General features: G+C 37.9%; 1 protein-coding gene across 7 annotated transcripts in view; it reads right to left on the reverse strand.

Annotated features, from left to right (window-relative positions):
* The window catches only part of TAF1 (TATA-box binding protein associated factor 1), a 76,620-nt gene that overhangs the window by 29,953 nt on the left and 23,500 nt on the right, over window positions 1–23,167 (reverse strand). For 6 of the 7 annotated variants that reach the window (XM_043895817.1, XM_043895815.1, XM_043895819.1 and 3 more), the window contains exons 19-32: window positions 19,753–19,902; window positions 19,454–19,573; window positions 19,005–19,180; window positions 18,061–18,239; window positions 16,381–16,594; window positions 15,764–15,929; window positions 14,233–14,444; window positions 10,816–10,924; window positions 10,519–10,617; window positions 10,050–10,227; window positions 6,915–6,982; window positions 5,461–5,583; window positions 4,598–4,690; window positions 4,429–4,513 (exon numbers count right to left, since the gene is read on the reverse strand). In XM_043895817.1, the coding sequence (XP_043751752.1) occupies window positions 4,429–4,513; window positions 4,598–4,690; window positions 5,461–5,583; window positions 6,915–6,982; window positions 10,050–10,227; window positions 10,519–10,617; window positions 10,816–10,924; window positions 14,233–14,444; window positions 15,764–15,929; window positions 16,381–16,594; window positions 18,061–18,239; window positions 19,005–19,180; window positions 19,454–19,573; window positions 19,753–19,902 (1,972 nt within the window). The remainder of the gene's footprint in view (window positions 1–4,428; window positions 4,514–4,597; window positions 4,691–5,460; window positions 5,584–6,914; window positions 6,983–10,049; window positions 10,228–10,518; window positions 10,618–10,815; window positions 10,925–14,232; window positions 14,445–15,763; window positions 15,930–16,380; window positions 16,595–18,060; window positions 18,240–19,004; window positions 19,181–19,453; window positions 19,574–19,752; window positions 19,903–23,167) is intronic. The other variant, XM_043895816.1, reaches the window with a different exon arrangement.

Consider the following 23,167-nt stretch of genomic DNA (forward strand, 5'->3'; position numbering starts at 1 on the left):
GGGGAGGCAGGTGGGAGGGGGGTCCAGGATGGGGAACACATGTAAAACCATGGCTGATTCATTCTCTTCAAATTCTCTCTCCCACCACCTTACTCATTCTTAGCAAAAGACCATGTTTGCTATTTTGCAGAGAAAATGAGAGGCTACTGGGCAGAGAAATTCTCAATGTTTATATTACCATTCTCACAGGAATCTTATCTCATATTCTTTATTTTCTTCTCTTTCATCTATACAAAGGTCCCCTCTGTCCAACTGACTCATCCCTTCTAACACACTGATTACAGTCTTCCTTCTTCCCTTCATAGGCAAATTTCAGCCTCCACTTTTTAAATTCTCATTCACTCATATCCTCTGTAGTCTGGCTTTTGATTCTACCACTGTACTGAACTAGCTCTTCTAATGACCGTTCTCTTTGGTCTTCTCTGTAGCACTTATCTGCTGGCCATTTTCCTATTCTCTAGGTTTCTAGGGCATTACTCTCTTCTGGTTTTCCTTCTTTCATCCTGGTCACTCCCCAGTATTCTCCACCCTATCCCTTAAATGCTGCTTTGGTATCTGTCAAATATATTCTCATCCTACATTCTCTCTTAACAGTGGTTCTTAACTTTTTTGGGACACATATAACTTTGATAATCTGATAAAGCTATGGTCTTTCTACCCAGAAAAACATACAATTGTATTTCAGCTACAGCATCAGGGGGTTCAAGGAATGTACCTGACTCCCTATTTGAACTCATCTACTTATATTTGTATATGCTGATGATTTGAAAAAATATCCATATATACAAACAGTACAGACTATTCCTCTAAGCTCTGGACCTCTATTATCTACTCAAAGTCTTTACTTGGATGTCCTACCTCAATACAACACAGCCCAAATTGAACTCTACCACTTTTCCTCCAAAACTACTCCTCCTTTATTTCCTATTATAGTCAGCCCTCTGTATCCATGGGTTCCACAATGATGGAATCATTGGGCAAAAACATTTGTGAAAAAAATTTCAGAAAGTTCCAAATTGCAAAAATTGATTTTTCTGCACACTGGAAACTATTTACAATGTATTTATAACTGTTTACATAGCATTTACATTGTATAAGTATTGTAAGTAATCTAGAGATGATTTAAAGTATATGGGAGAATGTGTGACAGTTAGATGCAGATACTACGCCATTTTACAAGTGACTTGAGCATCTACAGATTTTGGTATCCTTGGGAGTCGTGGATATCGAGGGATGACTATATTAGTCAATGATTCCACCAGTTTGCCCAAGTCAGAATTCTGAATGTCATCTGACTTATCCACCCTTCCAAAAACCAGATTTTTAAAATTAACAAAAGCACTTCATGCTCAATTTTAAAAATTCAAACACCTAAGTACAAAAAAGCATAAAGTGAAGATTATACTCCACCTCTCCCTTTAGTAATTCTGCCTTATGACAACAATTGAACTAAATAGTGACTGAGCCCTTTAGATGGGCTCTTCAGTTCATCATTACTACTGAGCCCATTTCACTCATTTATGTTACCTGTCTGGCCTCCATAAGATCTAAATTTACAAATTCTTCTGTATATACTGTTGAGTGATCTAGTTTTCATCAATATATATCTTGGATATATTTGGGTATCAGCATATACAAGATACAGCTTTATTTGTTAGCTAATCTACCATTCTGATGACTAAACAGTATTCCATCATATAGATATACCATAGTTTAACTACTAATAATTTCTTATTGTTGAATATTTTAGAATGCTGTTTTCTTAATTACAAAGTTGCAATTACAAACACATGTACATTGGCACATATGCCTTTGCAAACTTGTACGGAATATTCCTGAGATGAACTTGCTTAGTCAAAAGGAATACACATTTATAGTCCTCTAAAAAGTTTGTACCAATTTATGTTTTCACCAAGAGAATAGGAGTACTTGGCATCATTTTAAATTCTCCCTGTCCTTTACTTATACCCTGAATTTCCAACCATTTATGAAGGTTATCAAGCCTAGTTCCTCAATATCTCTACCTTCTGTCCCCATCTTTCCATTTTTATTGCTTTGTAACTTAGTTCAAGCTCTCAGTACTTTAACTTGGACTCTTGTCAATAGTTTCTTTATTGGTGATCTGTCTTTTTAAAGGCTTAGTGAGACATACTAGGTGCCTGTCATGATTTGGCCCCACCTAACTTTAAGAACTCCTTTATTCACAGCCAAACTAGCTCCCACTCTGCACCATAGCCAAACTCAACTGTTTGCACTTCCCTATTCAAGGTGCTCTCATCTTTCTAGCATTTGCACTCTCAATCCGGAACTTCTTCCCTACCTTTCTCCACTTGACTATCTGCTCAGCACAGCAGGTGCTCAATAAGGAATTAGCTGCAATAATCATCATCCTTTAAATTTTAGCTCAAAAACCACCTCCTCTTGAAAGAGTTTCCTGCTTTCCATACCAGTAGAAAACTTGGAAAACTACAAAAGATGAACATGAAGATAATCCTAACCTTACATCTCAGAAATAACCACTATTATCATCACTTTTTAATGTATCTTTTCATAAAAAGCATAACTGAGATGAAATTAAAGTTAGGTGTTTTACTTTTCTCACTTAATATTCTAAGCACTTTTGTCATTAGTTTTTTAGAATAAGCTTTCCATCTTTACACAATAATCTATCATGCAGTTGGTACACTAACTAGTCATTCCCTTTACATTAACCATTCAAGTTATTTCTCATTAATATAAATGACATTATTGTGAATAGCTTTGTCTGTATCTCTGATTAGGACAGATTATATCTTACTACATGAGAAGGGCGGCGGCACCGGCGCGAGCCCTTTGTCAGCCGCTGCCTCAGCCTAAGCTGGGGAAGGCCGGAAACCTAGGCAATGCTCTTAAATTCCCTTAGCGCCCTCTTCTTTTTTGCTTCATCAGTTACATGGGACTGTCATTTTGCTGCTTAATTCTTTCAGTATTCTTCCATTTAGGATAAAGTAAAGGAAATCAGTCCTGAATATTCATTGGAAGGACTGATGCTGAAGCTGAAGCTCCAATACTTTAGCCACCTGATGCCAAGAAGCTGACTCATTGGAAAAGACCCTGATGCTGGGCAAGACTAAAGGCAGGAGGAGAAGGGGACAACAGATGGTGAGATGGTTGGATGGCATCACTGACTCGATGAACATGAATTTGAGCAAGCTCTGGGAGTTGATGATGGACAGGGAAGCCTGGCATGCTACAGTCCATGGGGTCGCAAACAGTCGGACATTGACTGAGCGACTGAACTGAAAAACTTTTAAGTATGGCATATGGCATACACTAGGTCCTCTTATGATTTGACATCTACTTCTCTACATATAACCAGTCATTCACTAAATTTAACTCTACACTTAACTGCAACCCCAATAACTCGTTTCTTAAACCCAAGATGTAATTTCAGGCTTCTGTGCCTTCACATATTGCTATTCTCTCTGCCGAGAATGCTGTCTCCTCCACATCCTTTGCTTCGTAAACTCCACTGATCCTTTAGAACTCAGCTTAAGAAAATTCTATTATAGGAAGCTTCCTCTCATTCCACTCTGATTAAGATATTCTGTTTCTGTTTTACTTTGGCACTCTGTGCATGCATCCAGCATTACATCTAAGTTCTGTGATTTTTCTTTTGTTTTCCCAACTAAACTATAACCAATTTGGGGGCAGAGAACATATCTAATTTTATTTTATATTTGTAATATCTATCAGTGCCAGCACATACTAGGTGCTCAATAGATGTTTATTTAACAAGTGAGCTGTTCAAAACTGAACTTTATTAACTTGTTTACAAAGCCTTCCTAACCCTTAGGTGAAGGTGCTCCTTCCTCTCCTCTAGGGCACTTCATACATCCTTCTAATATAGCCCCTGATAAGCTGCATTTTAACTGTTTCTCTTCACCGACTGGACTGTGAATTACATGAGGACAGTGATGTCTTTCCCATCAGTAGATTGAGTAGCTAGCATAGAACCTGACACATATCATTCAATCAGTTCATATACTGAGCAGGAATTCCATGCTCTGAGGAAGCACACCATGGTCTATTTTAACACATTTCCCTAAGTTCCATCAAAGGGCCTGGGGAATAGGTAAGCTTTCACAACTCATGGAAAGTAGTGATGGCCCAAAGTGACATCTATATGATTTTTATTCTCATCTCATTTTTCTGTGCTTTTGAAGTTTAGAAAATAAATGCACATTGCTTTGTCATCATTAAACATTATTAGCAAATTTTATAGAACACACTAAAAGATGTCTTTTTTTAAAATGCAGAGTTAAGTCACTTGATTGACTCTGCTGACTATCACAGCTCAAGCCTGCTTTATGCACTTAACTTTTAATAATGCTAACTAATGTTGGGTGGATATACTGATGGAAAGAGAAAAAAAGGAGAAATACTCACCATTGTATTTAACACTGTTGGCCAGAATAAGGTTGACATCGTCTAGAAAGCTCTCCCGACTCTGATACTTGTGCTTGGAGATATTCTGTGATTAAAAGAGATCAAGGGACTGAGATACACATATAAAGTTACTTGCTTCCAAAAAGACATTTTAAACCAAATCACTCACTTTACGTATGGTCTCTAAATCCATTGGACTGACAATTACTTTGTAATAATCTGGAACAAACTTCTTATTAACTGGGTGATGAAACGGCCAAGACTAGTAAAAAGAAAGCATGAGAAATTAAATAGAAACCATTCTTTATATCAGAGCTTCTCAACCTTCACTGGATCATAATGTTAAGACCCTGACAAAAGCTATGGACCCTTTCCCCAGAAAGACACATAATCACACAAAACTTTGCATGTGTTCATGGATTCTTTTAAGGGTTCATGTGCCCTGACAGGGTAAGGACCCCTGCTCTATATTCACAATTAAAATCTCTCATCCCCTAGTCCCATGTAGAGGGTTCACAGCATTATTGCATACACAACATATGCCTAAAACACAAAAGGAAACTCAGTTCAGAATTCCCTAGGGAAGATCATTATAACAAAATGATATAGAGACCCAACATGGGAGCCCTGTCATAAAGTTGCAAAAGGGAAAAACTGAAACAAAAGACAACAAATGCTGGGTAATTATCAAACTCTCGTTTGTCAAGAAGCACCTCTAAATCCAAAGCCTCCCATGTTACCTGGCATCCTAATTTCTCTCTCGAGCTACCTGAATGTCAACAGGAATAAAGAACCTCTCTATATCACAGATTCCTGGCCTCTTTGATTTCAATGATAATGCACTCATACAGCAAAAAGGTTTCTTTTTAAAATTATATACCAGCTTGAAAAGAAGAAAAGAATTACATACCAGTTTGAATTGACAAACACCACACTCCAGACTCCCCAGTCATACACACACATGCAAACACTCTTTTGTCCTTTCCTTTCCTTTGTACTGTCTTCACAATATTCAACATACAGACCACTTACATCTGGAACTGCCATCATTTTCTGGGTGACAATGTTGTCCAGAATAAAAGAAAATGCCACTTGGTCGTCATCATCCAGCAAGGGGTTGATAGCTTTCTCTAAACGAGCCAATTTATCTTCTTTCTGACATGAAACAAAGCAAAGGAAACATAAAGGTTTCCCTGAGGTATAATCATCATAGAGTATTAAGGACAATTAATATTTCTCTTGTCCCAAAAAGTCTAACTTTGAATTGTAAACTCATCTGTTCTAGACAAAAATTCAGATAAGAAATAATACTCCAGTAAAAGGATCAAAAGAGATGTGTCAACCACTCTTATAGGTATTCTACCTTCTATTCTTGTAGATGATCAAAAATATACACTCTTGGGCAACAATAGCTTAGCTCCCTCAACAAAAACATCTTCACCAAATTAAGTTTTAATATCACACTGCTTTTGCTGTAAAACTATCACTGAAAACACTGGACACATTATTGTTGATTAGTAACTTTTGTACAAGGGAATCTAACCCAATAAATTCATTTTAGACTATACTATGAAAAAGTCTGTGTATCAATTGCTTCATGTCCTAACCCACTAAAAATCTTCTTAAAAATTATTTTTGGCTGCACTGGGTCTCTGTTGTTGTGCGAGGGCTTTCTCTAGTTGCAGTGCATGGGCTTCTCATTGCAATGGCTTCTCCTGTTGTGGAGCACAGGCTCTAGAGCTTGGGCTCAGCAGCGGTGGTGTGTGGGCTTAGTCGCCCTGTGGCATGTGGAATATTTCCCCACTAGGGATCGAACCCGTGTCCCCTGCATTGGCAGTTGGATTCTTAACCACTGGACCACCAGGGAAGACCATGTCTTTTAAGTTTTTTTTTTTTTTTAATTTTAGCCTTTCTAAGTGGGTGTGAAGTATTAACTGGCTTAACTGGTTTAAATTTTTATTTCCACAATGATCAACCAAACTTATAATCTTTTCATGTTTATTGGCCATTTGGCAATCTTTTATGAAATTTCTACTTCAATATTAACATCATCACATTTATATTTTTTAGGCCTGTACAGCTGCCATATTTTGTTGTTGTTAAGAAGATAAAATAGAGATTATCTTTTAAAAATTAAAATTTCTCCCTGGCAAAATAGTCTCTTAGCTTCAGCTGGCTTTCCAGGAAGTCAATTTCCTTAGCCCTTTCTAAAGTGTTATGTGGATTTTAGATTTTAATCCTAGTTCTACTATTTAACAGCCATGATGCCCAAGACAAGTTAGTTTCTCCTATGGACCTCAGTTTTTCCATCAACAAAAGGGAGGGAATTAGACTATATGATTTCTAAGGTCCCCTCCAGACTCTAATGTACGAAAGACCTGCTTCTCTCTCATTTCTCTAATCTTCTGTTACATTCCCTACTTCCTCAATTCTGGTACCTGCCAGCTTCAAATTCTACCACCTCTCTCTCATTTTAAATGTCTTACCTCTTTAAGTTTTTCATCACAGAGATCTAGCATTGATTGAGAGATCTGGGTCAGTGAATGCTTTGGCCCTAGATTACGGAGAAACAAACAGGAAGAGATGAGACCACGGACATGGGAGGCAAGAGTATCAGCACCTCTCCAGACTTGCACCAACCTAGCTGCTGAGTCAGACAGATACATCAGTCTTACCTCCATTTTTCAGTGTCTAACACATAGCAGATACATAATATGGATGAATAAACTAATTTTAATTCTCTCCCTTATTTGTGTATATCCACACACAGCAGTACTACCTTTGATACACAGCATACTACCTTCGATACTGCTGCCTTTAATACCTTGAAAATAATACCATTGATAGGAAAATGACAATTTATTTAAAGATGACTAAGGAGATCATCTTTCCATATTTAGCATTCAAAATTTGTGACGGCAATTTTTGTTTGCAGAACTCGTGGTTTGTGATGTCCGTCTAACATATGGCTAATCCAAAGCCTTTGTCAGAAAACAATCTCCATCCTAGCTCAGACTACTACTTTAGTTTCCCTGAAGTCCCTAACAAGAGTTTCACAAAATCCTCCAACTATCACCTACATTCCCTGCTTATGGCTACCCTAATTTAAGCTCATCATAGGGAAAGTCAAAACATTTCTTCTAAACAGTAATTCTGTTTCCTTGCAGTATCCTTTGTTTATCTTCCTGTCAATTCTTTCAAAGTAAGTGCTCCCCAGAGCCTAAACCTCAGCTCTATCCTCAACTACTTATTAATTAATTAGCAGGCATTTATTTATTCATTCAGCAATTGTTTAATGACTGTGACATGTTCAATGATGAGATTAAAGGGAAAATATGACACAAGTCCTACCTTAGAGAGTTCTTGGTTTAGTCAAAGAAAATGACATGAAAATAAATTGCTATATGACAAGGTATAAGTGCTTGAAGTATCTATGTGTGAAATGATATGATATCTGGAAATATAAATAATGAACAAGACTGGCCATATGTTGGTAAGTGCTGAACTGCGTGAATAGGTGCAGTGAAGTTTATTTACTTTCTCTCTACTTCTGTATATGCCTAACAATTTCCATAATAAAAGTTTTTAAAAAGTGAGTGTAAGTGCAAATAGAGGAATATACTGATTACTATGAACTGTGGAGGGTTTGTAACAGTTTCAAAACAATTAAATCTGAGTACCAGGAAGGAACAGGAAAGGCTTGTTGTGACTGACACTTGAGCAGTATCATTAATGAAGAGAAGTCCACCAGGTAGATAGTATTGTAGAAAAACATTCCAGAGGGAGGAAGAAGTGTGCAAAAACATTTAAGTAAGCAAATTCATGGAAACATGAAGCAACACATTTCACAACAGAAATTACAAGTAGTTTTGTACAACTGGAATACAGGTATGTGTGTGGAAGAGAAACCGGAAATGGAACTTGGAAAGGCTGAATGGGACATATTACAATGGTCTCATAGGAGATACAAAGGCACTGAAGATTTTAAGCTAGAGAGTAATTTTTCAAACTTGTATATCAGAAAAAAAAATACCCTGTCAACAGTGTGAAGAATTAAGGCAGGCAGCAGAGAGAAAGTCTGGAAGCAACTGCAAGAGGTCAAAGAAGAGATGACAAGGGCTTCAACTAAGACAGTAGCAATGGAGACCAAAAGGAAGGGAATTTGTTCCAGCAAAATTTAGAATGTACAATTTATGGAACTTAGTGATCTACGAGTGCAGGAGAGGCAGAGTGAATCAACGATGACCAATATTTCTAGGTTGTATAACTAGAAGGATAGTAATACCACTGATGGTGGTACTATTATCATCATCATTTGGGTATAAGGAAGAAAGAAGATTGAGATAGAGGGAGATGGAAGGAGAAAATCATTTCCAAATTTTTACTAACATTGCCTCTAAATGACCCACAGGTACTTCAAGCTCTGCATTTTCAATGTCAGCTCTTACCTCCCATTCCCCTTCCAAGCAGATTTTTTTTATGCATTTATGCTTGCCAACTTGAATGATAGTTGGGCCTAACAAATTTATTCTTTCTTTGTATGTGTCTGGTACTCTGCTAGGCGCTTGGAATAGAAAGATGAATAGTCTCTCTAGGAGGTCACAAAGTGGTAGGAAAATCAAATATATAATCAATTATATGTAACACAATAAGAGCTATAAAAGTTGATTTAATTGTGCTAAGGAGGCACAGATGATTGAAAAATGGGTACCGTGGGCAATATGAATACATCTTCATGAAGCGATGATATGAGCTGGTCTGGAAATATGAATGGCAAGAGAATAAAGGGCATTCCTTACAAAGGGCAAAGACTGTGCAAAGGAATGAAGACATGGGATAGGATATTTAGTGAAATACAATGCTGAGTGTGGCAGGAATCTATATCTATAGTAGGTATAGGAGCCAGTCACTGGAGATGAGACTAGATAAATGGGTCAGGCCTGCTTGTGAAAGGTATTAAAATCTAGGTACACTATTGTCCCATGTGTACAGGTAAGAAAATGGAAAAGGTTATAAGATGTTAAATAAGACATCTAAGGTAATTCAATTATTAAGTGCCATAGTTAATCTGTACCCTTAATCTCTACACTTATAGACGAATCTGTGCTCAAGGATACAACTGGAAATCAGAAAATTTTATCCTTTACATGCAGAAGCTGTATGTACTATATCTTGAACTCTTTAAGACTCAGAAAATAGATTTCTTCCTCCTTGTCTTTTCAGTCTTTGAGCAAAGTGGACATATAACAGCCCCTATAACATATTTGTAGATCAAATCAAAGATAAATAGAGTCACAAGCACATACTTTATGGGGGTTCCATCCACACTGAATGCCTCTTCTATCTACCTAGGCTCACCTCTTCCTCCCATACTCCCCATGCAATTGTTTCAACAGATTAAGACTCCAAATTCTCCAGAGGATACATTAAGTGGGAATAAAAAGCAACAATATCTGTTAAATGATTAAAAACATACGTTATCTGATTTTCATAACCCTCAAATTCACTAGTACATTGTAGGTCCTTTCCATCAGTCCAATCTAGTCTGAATCTAGGACTAGTAAGGAATTAAAAAAGGATCTGAAAGGTGACCTTTGCAGTCAAAGACAGATGATTCTTACCATTGTAGGTTGCACTATTTTTCACAATTAGCTCCAAATGCTCCCTGAACTCTTCCCGAGATGGGTAGAGGCGTTTACGCACATTTTCACGGAGTGTCTGTAAGTCCATCGGCCGGGTGATGATCTTGTAGTAGTCCTTTACGACCTTTGCATTGACTGGAGTGTGGAAAGGGTATGTCTGTGCAAACAAGAGCCAGCACCATCCATGAGCAAAGAACATTTGCCATAACCAATTCCTCAAGACTCTCTCACATCTTACCTGCCTCTACCTGGCCATCAACTCTCAAAGGAATCTCTCTAGATGGAGCAAGTCTGACTGTTTCCTCTACTAACTGTTAAAAAATAAACAAACTAAATCCCAAAGAATAAGGAGTTTGAGGTTCTTAGGATTATACTGGCCTCTATCTGAAATCAGACAGAACAAAGGGCCTTGCCATCCATACTGTAGACCTGAATGCAGTGAACTCACATTCGGAAGATCTCTCATGTCATTGATGATAGACTCCAAAATGGATGACAATGTCACCATGGGGTCTGTCCGGCGCCGGTGAATGGACTTATGAGGTCTCTAAGGAGAAACAAAATATCAGAATGCTTCTTTAAATAAAAAAAAAATACATTTTGGAAACCTTGTAATGAGCAGTACATGTAATTCTCAGGGCAATACCACAAGGAGAATCTAAGGCTGTTATCAGGGCCAGGGCTTAGGACTGGGGGAATTAATGAGAATCCCATCTGGTCAGAAAGCAGCAATGCAGATACTCACATTCAAATAGTCACAATGAACAGTAGTTCCAACTCGCCGTTTCTTCTTGGGAGGAAGTTGCTGCTTAGGGAACTTGAGAACCAGAGATTTTCTGCGAACCTCATCTGCGCTGTAATAATCATAACACTTTCATAGCATGCAGTCCCTATTTCTAGCCCCCAGAAAAAAAGCAACCACAAAGAAAAAGCCCAAAGTACCTGAGCATGAGCCTGGGGAGTAAAAAGCCAAACTAAAGGCCAGACATCCACATCCTAAGGCTCAGATCGGGCAAGACCTCATAGTATCTCCAAATAAATAAAGAACTAAGCAAGCCACAAGTTCACCTCAGTTTCCTACTTGGAAGATAAAGGAACTAGGCTAAAGGAATTTCCAGAGTCTTTCCATCTCGAATATTCTATCTCAGGATAAAAGGGCTAGGAAATTTAACTTATTCAGAATAGAAACAAGGAAGAAATTAAAGCTTGTTTGAAAAGAAAAACTAGGGACTTCCTTAATGGTCCAGTGGTTAGGACTCCATGCTCTCACTGCAGGAGGCATGGGTTCAGTCCTTGGTTGGGGAACTAGGATCCCGGATGCCACACGGAGTGGCCGAAAAGAAGAGAAAAAAATAGTTTGAGTTCCCTCAATCATTAAAAGCCCAACTACCTACTTCCCTTTAATCATATGAGATCAAGATACTATATTTCCTTTTTCTAATGTGCTTTAAAACATGACTACTATAGATGTTGATAAATTAACAAGGATAGGAAAAAACTCTCAAATCTAAACAGAATAAGTGAATATAACTACATATTAAATTAAAAATTACATACTCAAAAAATAAATATATTTTGAATATAATACCCTGACTGTCAAAAAAGAAAAAAAAAATACCCTGACTGTCAAGTCCTGTGGCATATAATCCAAGGACAACAAATTACAGAAAATATCTTGAATCTACTTTACATGTTTGTTGTTGGTAGTAGTATGTGTGCTCAGTTGCTCAGTCGTGTCTGACTCTTTGCGACCCCATGAACCGTAGCCCGCCAGGCTCCTCTGTGCATGGGATTTTCCAAGCAAGAATACTGGAGTAGGTTGCCATTTCCTTCTCCAAATTCTCAAACTATCTTGCACATATCACAGGATGGGCAAATGTATAAATACACTGATGCTGGGAACCAAGAGGATATAAATATAAAACAGAAAAAGAATAAAACTAAATGATGTACAAATAGAGGTGATACAATGTTTTCACTGATTTTAATTAAATCAAGAACCTAAAAAGTGTAAGCTAAAAATAAAATGCAAACTATAGCTAAAAAACAGAAAAAGATGAAGAATCAATAGATATAATTTGTTTTGGAAGTATTGATATGAGGTTGTGACTTACAATATTTGTATATTTCCTAGTTCTATCTACTAAGAACCTAGAAGCAGTGACATCTCAGTGGCAATGAGGATACTTAACACCTAGATATTGGTTCCAAAATACTATTCCCCAATAAAAGGAACCAGGACTCCCTGAGAAAGAGCTGATTCTGGGTCTGGGACAGAGAAATTTCAAGGAAAGCCTGACATCTAGTGCCAGAAAGCAAAGAAGTTTGCAAAATTTATAGGTTCATTTCAAAAGGACACAGGTTCTGGCTTGAAGGGATCAAATCTGGGACAATCTGAGCAACCAAATTAATAATGATGTTAACAGATTTTAATATATTATAGTTTACAAAAGGAAGAATTTCAGAATCCATAGTAATATTCAAAAAAAGAGGGAGAAGCCCTGCTTTACAGAATGCCACTTAGTGTAAAGAATGATAGAATTAGAAAAACAATGAAGCAACCCCCTATGTAATAAATGAGTTAGGTAATGATCATCAATGGATGTTAAAACTATTGAGAGAAATATTGTAAGAGAACAGGATATTCACCCACAAATTAATTACAATGGGAAAAAAAGTATCTTTATTATAGAGGAATCTGAGTATTACCACTTTAATAAGATGATCAAAATACTGAGGAGCATATACTGACATTATATGCTTTCTCATGTGGTGCGGTAAATGCATAATATTACTTCTGCTGCAATCTTGCCAAAGATAAATATACATCAACACAAAAACAGACACATCTAAAATGTGGAATATTTTATGAGACCATTGACCTGGACTCTTCGAAAAATTCAATGTCATGAAAAACAAGGTGGGGAAGACAGTTCTACATTAAGAGAGATTCAAAATACTTGATGTTTGAACTGGAATTGATCCTGAATGGAAGTAGGGTGTAGGCAATAAAGAATATTGAGACAACTGGGGAAATCTGAATAAGGACTGAATATTAGATACTACTGAACTAATGTTAAATTTCTTAGGTGTAGTAATAGTATCATGTTTGTGCATGCTAGGTCACTTCAGTCATGTCCAACTCTTTGCGACCCCATGGACTACACAGCCTGCCGGGCTCTACTATCTATGGGATTTTCCAGGCAAGAATATTGGAATGGGTTGTCATTTCCTTCTCCAAGTATCATGTTTGTTATATCCTTATTCTTTGGAGATGTGTGCTAAAGAATTTGAGAGAAATGTCATGATGCCTACAACTTCCAAATGTTTCAGCAAAAAAGAAAACGTTTTAGATACAAAAAGATGAAACAAATGTGACAAATGTTAACAGCTGGTGAATTTAGAGAAAAAACATACTATATTATTCCTTCAGCTCTTCTGTAGGTTTGCAATTTTCAAACTAAAAAGTTGGGGGGATTCTTTTTTTAATTTAAAAACTTTTCTCATTGTACAGCAGAAACCAATACAACATTGTAAAAAATGAATTAAAAAAAAAAACTTTTCTATTCTTTTTTTTTTCATTTATTTATATTAGTTGGAGGCTAATTACTTTACAATATTGTAGTGGTTTTTGCCTGATTTGTTTGAACCCGAAGGCAATAAATATTCAGTTAGAAAAAAACTTTTCTACTTGATTATCAAATTCTCTGAGGACAAGGGCTAGGTAAGTGTAAGCATAGTCTGTCTCCTCAATCTTTTTGGCTGGTCCATTATCAGAACATCTGAGATCAGGGACCTTACAAATATTACAAGTGCCTGGAATCAGAACAGGAAGAGCATTTAGTACATACCAGGTACTGTACTACTTGCTTTATATAGTCTCCTTCATTTTATCTTCATAGCTACCCTTGAAAGGATGATTTTATTTTGCAAATAAGGAAACTAAGACTCAGAAAAGTTGAGTAGCGTGCCCAAGGGCAAGTGGGTGGTGTAGCCTAATGAGTGCTTTACAAGACTATAATTTCCATTACTGGCAACAATTACTGAGGGAAGTCCATTAAAGTTCCTATGTCCTCAGTTCCACTTCAGAGAACACATCACATCCACCCCTGACCCCCACCAATATCGCCAACCTCCAACAGATCTCTCCCACTGCTCTTACCTCTCAATTAGCTGTTTCCCTAGGACAATCTTGGTCCCTTCAACCTTGATAAGTTCCTCATTATCATTATGAATGACTGTCTTTTCCAACTCCTCCTCCTGCTCCTCTGTCATGGCAACAGGGTTGGAAGGCGGTGCATTTGTTTGATAATAAAGAGGGCAGAATTTGTTTGTTCTCATGTGCCCAATGGCACCACAAGCCCCACATTTCAGCTGTAAAAGGGAAAGTATCAACATGTCAGAGGTAAGCAGGCTTCTTCATGTTAGCTTTAAGAAATACACAGAAGGCAGAAGAGAAAGAAAGGCAGGCCCAGAACTTTTATTCTCACAGACTCGGTACACACCTTTCAACCAGAAGCCACCGAACAAAAGTACATGTATGGAAATAACATATTAAAAACAAAATGAAATCCAGAGACTGAACGTTACTTTAAAAATCAAATGAGGAAGAAAAGGCAGAGGATTTTTAACCCAACTTAAGTTGTAAACTATGCAAACATTAAAAATGCAGAAGGCTATTGGAAGCCCAAGGTTGCATTCAGAAGCACAGGCAGCCAGAATGAGTATATTCCCAGTCTCAAGGAAAAGGCTTAATAATACTAAGTCTCTTGAAATTCCCTGGCAGTCAGTGGTTAGGACTCTGTTCTCACTGCAGAGGACCTGGGTTCAATCCCTGGTTAGGGAACTAAGATCCTACAGGCAATGCAGTGCAGCCAAAAAAAAAAAAAAAAAAAAAGAGAGAGAGTGAAAAAACACACACAACACTCCACACACATAAAAAGCCGAAACAACAACAACAAAACAAGTCTCCATCTTAGTTGTGCAACTGCCCTGTCATCTGTAAAATGGGATCAATACTGTATCACATAATATCACATACAAGAAACATTAGAATACTTAATGAGCTCAGTACATGTCAACAGCAGTTCACATTTGTTGAGAATTTTACCAGGTATAAAATGCTTCCCATGTATTACATTCCTTAATACAATACCATTGTGAGATAGGTATCATTTTAAAGAAGAAAAAATAGGTTGGAGAGGTTATGGTCACAGAGTTACTAAATGGCAGAACAAGAACCTGAACCCAGATCTTCTGTTTCCAAGTCCACGGCTCTTTCCACTGTACCACAGTTGCCTCATTTTGTGATGCACTGCACAGTGATACCTAAACTATGCAAAGCAACCTGTATTGTATGTTTTCTCAGTCACTGCTTTTAATACATGCAATTTAAAAACAAGATGTGTCTACAGATGTACATAAATATACATGTCAAAAAAACCCACCACACCTGTCTCAACTCATAGAAAATATTTTCAATGGATGAAGCATAAAATGACACCCAGTGACACTAGATTAAATCTGGTATTATCAGTTCCAGTTGTAATTATAACACCCAAGTGGCCACATCAGTTCAAACTAGCTTTCCATAATACTGCCTTCATTCGCAGTAAGGTAGGATGCCAAAAGCTAAGGGAAAAGGTATGCTTTCTTTCTCTGCTTTGTTAGTTATGATATTACACTATACTTACTTTTAGGTCAGGACGCTCCTTCATTTTTTTGGGCTTCTTCTCAGGAGGACCCTTAAGCTTCTCCTTTTCCTGGTTTCGCTTAAGTCGCCTCAGTTGCTCTTGAATCCTCCGCCGTTCTTTTCGCATCTCTTCTCGATGTTGTTCATCAAAAAGGGCAAATTTTCGACTATATAAAGGGGAAAAAAATTCACAGATCCATAAGCAAACTTAAAACCAAGAAAACTGTCCTGATAGCAAACATCTCAGAACTAAAATAATACTGAAACAAAAGGGGCTACATGGCATTCCCACTTAACCTGCTCATCAGTCTTCCATGTGCAGAGGTACCTCTCTCAGAATGAGGACCCCCTAAGATTTTTGCCAATCAACCAACAAAAACACAAAGGACCCAGCGAGAACTTAAAACATGCCTTTATTTTACAGCAAACTGGGGATTCTCCCTGTGGTCTGGCTCTGTTCAAACCCAAAGTTCTAAAGGCAAGATGGTTCTCAATTAACATAGATTTCCAGGGACAACTGTGCAGAATCTTGTCACTAAAATCAAGTATCCATCCTCACCCCCTTCCCCATCATTATCATTCTCCTTATCACACTGGCGAGTGGGAAGTCAAACTCACATGAATTCCTCGTCTTTTGTGGTCCGTATGCGCACATAGGCATCAATGACAGCTGGCTTTCGGACCGTCTCACAGCGAACATATTCTTTCCCCTCCTCATCGCGAAACGTGCGATAAATCTTGAGACAACGGCCAGTGGCAGAAGAATTAAGGCTTGTCACAGAAGCAGTGTCATCATCTCTGTGATTGTTTCCTGATGCTGCTGAGCCTGCTGCTGCAAGGAGAAAAAGATTTCTACACAGTCCCCCTACCACCTAAATGGCTAGTTTCTTGGGGTTGAGTGGAGACCCCCAAACTCAACATGCCACAGAACTATTGTTCTATAGAAAGCATCAAAGTCACCACCAGCCCCAAGGATACACTAGTTGTCCTTTCCTGACTTCATTTTCATTTTATCACTGTCAATGCTCCCATTTTTATAAGTACAGAAAGTTCTGAGAGGATCTCAAAGACACACGTTTGTCATATGGAGGACAGCAGAGCAGTAGCTGTATTTTGATTTCTTTGAACAAATGCACCAAAGGAAAATCCAAGCAGGAAGTAGTTGATGATCACATTATAGAAAAGCACCCAAGCACTGGGGATGGCGGGGGTAGGGGCTAGGGCGCGGCAGGCAGAAATGACACCACAGAAAAACTCCAGAGTCTTAAGGCCTAGAGTATGCTTCTCAAACTTTAATATGAATGAACAGGAATCATCTGAGGATCGTGTTAAAATACAGATTCTAATTCAGCAGGTTTGGAGTGAAACCTGAGACTGCATTTCTAACAAGCTTCCACATGATGTAGACATTGCTGGTCCAAGACCACAATTCGAGGAAAGGCTTTATCACATCTTTACAAAGTAGTCAGAACAACTGAATCACACAAAGCTTTTACAAAGGGAAAACAAAGGAAAGACTACTGTAAGTGTAGTCATTTAAAACGTTCATCTTCAGCCTTTATCCTCTCTCAGTATCTACATCCAAGTTCTCAATTGCCTCTTTGACATCTATACTGGGGAGTGTCATAAGGACCTCAAAATCCACATATTATACCTTTCCTTCTTAAACCTGCTTCTTTTTCTGAAATGTACTACCCTAATTAATGGTACCACCATCTTTACAGCAAGCCAGAGTGAAACCTTAGCATGACTTTGATCTCTCTCCTTTTTTAGGTCATTCCTAATGACCACATCTCAAACCAGTTCAGGCCTTCATCATCCCCACCCTCAATTTATGCAATTTAGGGTTGGTGAGTTTAAACTCTTTTTAGAATCTAAGACTCCTCTGAGAATCTTCTGAAAGCCATGGATCTTCTCCTCAGAAAAAGTACACCTGTACTGATTTCTACATGTGATTTCAGAGGGTTCATGAACAACCCCCAAATCTATTAAAAACTCTTACCCTCTAGGATGAATGCCCAGAAAGCTCAAGTGATGTACAGCCATGATCGTCTTGGTTTGGCCAGGCCTGATACAAAGGCAGTAGCAGACTGGCAGCATCTCTTCAATTTGTGCCCCACAGACATATCTAGAGTCCAGTTTGCAGCATCTCTCTACTTCATCTATGGGCTTTTCTATACTCATCTCCTACTTTTCCTGCCTCCATCTTTACCTTAGTTATTAATTAGTGGGCAGTTATTTACAATTTTTCAATCTTTCTTTTTTTTGTCTGTCTATCTGTAAAGTCACTACCCTCACCCAATAGCATCCTCTGTAGTTCCTTCCGTTCCTGCTCCTCCCGTTCACGTGACAGCTGAGAGCTGGTTTTCTTATTTTGCAACATGTTCTCTATGTTTTTTCCCATTTCCTCAAAGTCACTGTCTTCAGCTGAGCTGCTGTCTGTGTCAGTTGATAAGATTTCGGTTGATGATAAAACCCTAAAAAGACAAAATAATATTAAATTTAAAAGGAGGGGAAACATAAGTTTTTAAAAAGCTGAAGAAACAATTTTAGTTTAGGCAAGAGTAGGAAATTGAGAAATCAACCTTAAAAGAGAAATATTCAAAATCCACTAAGACATGGGACCCTGAACAGAAAAGCTCTACAAGTTTTCCTAGAAATTCAGTCAATGAGGCAAGTTCAAAATATGAAATAGTATAGCAACTCTTTCAGAATTCTTGGAAAAAGCCTGAGAAACAACAAATCAGCACAGTGGTTATTTTTAATAGGGCATTATCATCCTCTAAACACTAAGCCTCCAAAAAAAACCCCCACAATCCCCTATCACCACTGTAATGGCTGCCAGGCTCAAGTAGGCCACAAGATTTGCCATGGAACCTAGCACTTCTTGCCACTGAAAACCTCTGCCAGGCCTGGATGGGAGTGGAGATTGGGGAAGAATGGATACATGTATATGGCTGACTAAGTCCTTTCGCTGTTCACCTGAAACTATCACAACATTGTTAATTAGCTATATCCCAATACAAAATTTAAAAAAGCAAAACAAACAAAAAACAAAAACTTTGCCTATTGTTTTGAAGAGAGTAGGTACCACAGCACTATCATGAATAGATATCACCCTGAAATCTCAGATACCTGACCACCTAGTCACATTTTAGGTGACCTTCTCTCCCCTATAAAATAATGTCTGAGACCCCCTCCCCTTTCCAGCTTAGATCTCCTGCAGTACTAAAACAACACACTTGTTCTGCAGGTCAAAGATGCGCTGACATTCCTCTTTGTAACGCTCTTGATGCTCAGCCACAGAAAACCTTGATCCACGGGCAAATTTACTCATGGGTCCCTCTCCAGAGCGGGCTTGTTCTGTTGACATTGTGCGTACTACATCGATCACTTCCCAGCGGGACAACTTCTTAATCTACAAGAGAGAGACACACACACAAATCATTCAGAGATTTCAAAGGAAAAAACCAGGGCACATGGTTAGAAAGCTAGATAAAAAAAAAAATCACCCAAAGCAGGTTAGACAGAAAGCTTTGAGAAAGCTAACTCCTGAAGAAGTCTCTAAGATTCAGTCTACCACAACCTAAACTACAAAATTCTCCAGATAGTTCCTAATATCTGCCTCCAAGCTTTCCCCTCTCTATAAAGAGCCCCAGGGAGCCTCTAAGTGTTCCTCTTCCATGCCCACCTCTTCCTCAGGCACACCAAATTTACGTAGAAGTTGCTTGGCATTTTTCAGTGAAAGGCGACGGAGGTCTGCATCTGTTCCTGTCACTGTCTTCTTCACTGGCTGAGGCTCCTTATCATCCTACCTCAGAAACAAAACAAGAAAGAATCCTAGTAAGCTGAACTCTTTATAATAGGCATCTAAGATATACTGTTAACATTTCCATGGCTTCCCAGATCACCATCCATTCATCTCCATCCCTTAACCTCTATTTCTTCCTTCCCTGATTTTTCACCTTCCAGAAATTCAGACAGTCTCACCTTCTGCTGTGTTGGTTTGTTTGGAATCTTCACATAGGAGAATCCTTCACCACATCCTGTGGGATCTGCCACCCCAGTCACCTCCAGGAGACACTTGCCCTTCATGGCGGCAATGAAAGCCCGTGTGGTGTTCCAAGGAGCAGTGCGAACCTGAGGTATGAAAAAAGATTCAAGGGGTGGTGAAAAACATTTGCTATATATTTAGCCACACTTAGAAGGTGGGGATAATAACAATAATGTACAATCTGATGCTTTCTTAAACTGTTCACAGAGATCAATAGCTACATAAAGCTGCCTAGGACACAGCCTGTTCTTTTCTATGGTACTTAAATCATGATAATAAGTAAGAGGTCAAAGTCTCAGTCAGTTTAAGTAGGAATATATGGAAAAGCGGTACCCTCCTCTTCAGCTCCATATCCGTTGGGTTTGACTGAGAGTTCTCAAAGATAGTGTTGTCCCCACCCTCATGATTTTCAAAGAGTTAAGTTAGACTGATGACCACATTTGATTGTTTAATTGCTCAAATACCTTCTTTAGAATGACCCATATACATACTCTCCCAATTAGATGATAAACAAGCTCTACAAAGTACTGCCCCCAATCTCAGTAGCAATAAACCAAAGTGTATTCCACCTCTGCCACAGGTTTGGTCAAAAAGACCTGTCCTCTCCTAGAACCATAAATGGTGTTTACTGACACATAAAATAAGCAGGCAATTAAGACAAGGGGAATGTGCTTGTCCAAACAGACCAGAGAAGGTTTATATAACTAGCTTAGCTATAAAGTGGCCAATTCTCTATTCAAGATTCAATCTTGAAGGCCGTTCAAAAGAATCTTTCATTTCGGAGATTCTGACATCCACTCATTGTTCACTCCAACCTCAAAAGTACAGTACATACAACAATGCTTCTTTACTCACTCTGCCTGACTTCACTGACAAGCATTCACTCATTTAACAAATATTTATTGAATATCTACATGTCAAGCACTACTTTCTCAGGGGCCTAATGTCAGTGAGGGAGAGACAAATAAACCAACCGGATCCAATACTGCATGATCAGTGCCATGACAGGAAAACAAAAAGTGCTGCTGCTGCTGCTAAGTCACTTCAGTCATGTCCGACTCTGTGCTATCCCATAGACGGCAGCTCACCAGGCTCCCCTGTCCCTGGGATATGTATACAAAGAAGGAAAGGATGGTGATCCAATCTAAATTAAGGGTAGGAGTGAGGGCAAGAGTCAGGGAAAACTTCCAAAAGAATATAACTTCCAGATGAAGGTCAGATGATAGAGGAGTGAAAAGGAAATATTCTAGGCAGAGGGAATAACAGTTGCAAAATACTAGAAAGCAGCAGAAATAAATTTAGGGAACTGAATGAACTTTAGTATGTTTGGAGCTTAAGAGTATAAGATGGTCAGTGACAGATGAGAGGAGATGAGAGCTATATTACAAGACCAAAATCACATAAAGTCTTGTGAATAACGTTACGGATTACTTCCTAAAACAAATGAGGACCCAAAGGAAGTCCTTGAGCAAGAGTGATATGATCAAACTTTTGTTTTAAAAGATCAATTAATTTTTTGACAAACGGTACTAGAATAACTGGACATTCATATGCAAAAAGATGAACCTTAATCTAAACACTTTGCACTCTAAACAAAAATTAACTCAAAATGAATCTAAACCTAAGATCTAAAACAATAAAACCTTTAGAAGAAAATAAATCTTTGCGACTTTGAATTAGATAAAATTTTTGACCTGACACAAAATCCATACGCATCAAAGGAGAAGATTTACAAGTTAGACTTCTGCTCTTCATAAGACACTGCTAAGATAATTAAAAGACAAGCCTTAGATTGGGAGAAAATCTTTGTAAATCATATATCTGATAAAGGACTGGGACCCAGAACTCTCAAAATTCGAGAAGAAAACAAGTAACTAATTAAAAATAAGAATGGGCAAGAGATAAATAGATCCTCAACCAAAGAAGATTACTGGATGATAAGCACATAAAGATGCTCAACATCTTTAGCTATCTGGGAAATGCAAATTAAAACTGCAATGACACACCCACTATAGGTGGGCAATAATAATAATAAATGGAAAATAACAAGTGTCGACAAAGATGTGGAAAAACTGGAATGCTCATACACTGCTAGTAGGAATGTAAATGGTGTAGCCACTGTGGAAAAGTCTGGCAGTTCCTCCAAAGGTAAAACAGAGCTACCATACAATCCAGCAATTCCACTTCTAAATATTTACCCAAGGGAAAAAAAAAGAAACATATGTCTATATAAAGATTTATACACAGATATTCATAGCAGTTTTATTCATAATAGCCAAAAACTGGGAACAACCAAAATGTCCTTTGACAGGTAATTAAACAAACTGTGATACATCCATACTATTGAATATTATACAGCAATAAGAGTAACAAACTATTAATACACACAACCACCTGGATGAATCTCAGCATAATTAGAGTGAAGAACACAGACAAGAAAGAATGTATACTTTTAACAAATGGTACTGGGAAAACAGAATACTCACGTACAAAATAATAAAGATGGACCTTTACTTTACACCATATACAAAAATTAATTCAAAGTGAGAAAGACTGAAATGTAAGAACTAAAAATGTAAAACTCTTAGAAGAAAAAAAAACAGAGAAAAAGCTTCCTGACGCTGGATTTGGCATTGATTTCTTAGATGTGGAACCAAGAGCACAGGGACAAAAGTAAAATAGGTAAACTGTACTAGCCTACATTAAAATGTAAAATTTCTCTGCATCAAAGGACACAACAAAGTGAAAGGCAACCTACAGAATGAGAGTAAGTATTTGCATAACAAACACCTGAAAAGATGTTAATACCTAGAATATGTAACTCCTACAACTAACTCAATCACAAAAACAAACAACCCAATTCAAAAATGGGCAAAGGACTTGAATACACGTTTCTCAAAATAAGACATACAAACAGCCAACAAGCACATGAAAAGATTCTAACTATCAGGGAAATGCAAATTGAAACACCACCAAGACATCACCTCACACCCATTGAGATGACTACTTTTAAAAAAACAATAAATAACAAATGCTGGTTAAAGTGTGAGGAAACTGGAACCCTTATACATCATTGATAAGATGTAAAACAGTGCAGATGCTTTGGAAAACATTATGGAGGCTCCTCAAAACACTGAAAATAGAACCACCATGTGATCCAGTAATTCCATTTCTGGGTAGATATGCAAAAGAATTGAAAGCAGGGTTTTGAAAAGATATTTGCATGCCCCTGTTCACAGCGGCACTATTCACAACAGCCAAGACATGGAAATTAAAAAAAAAAAAAAGACATGGAAATAATACAAATGTCCATCAATGGACAAATGGATAACCAAAACAATATTCCATGGT

This window comes from Cervus elaphus, chromosome X, assembly GCF_910594005.1.
Source record: "Cervus elaphus chromosome X, mCerEla1.1, whole genome shotgun sequence".
In the NCBI taxonomy this organism is placed as follows: Eukaryota; Metazoa; Chordata; class Mammalia; order Artiodactyla; family Cervidae; genus Cervus; species Cervus elaphus.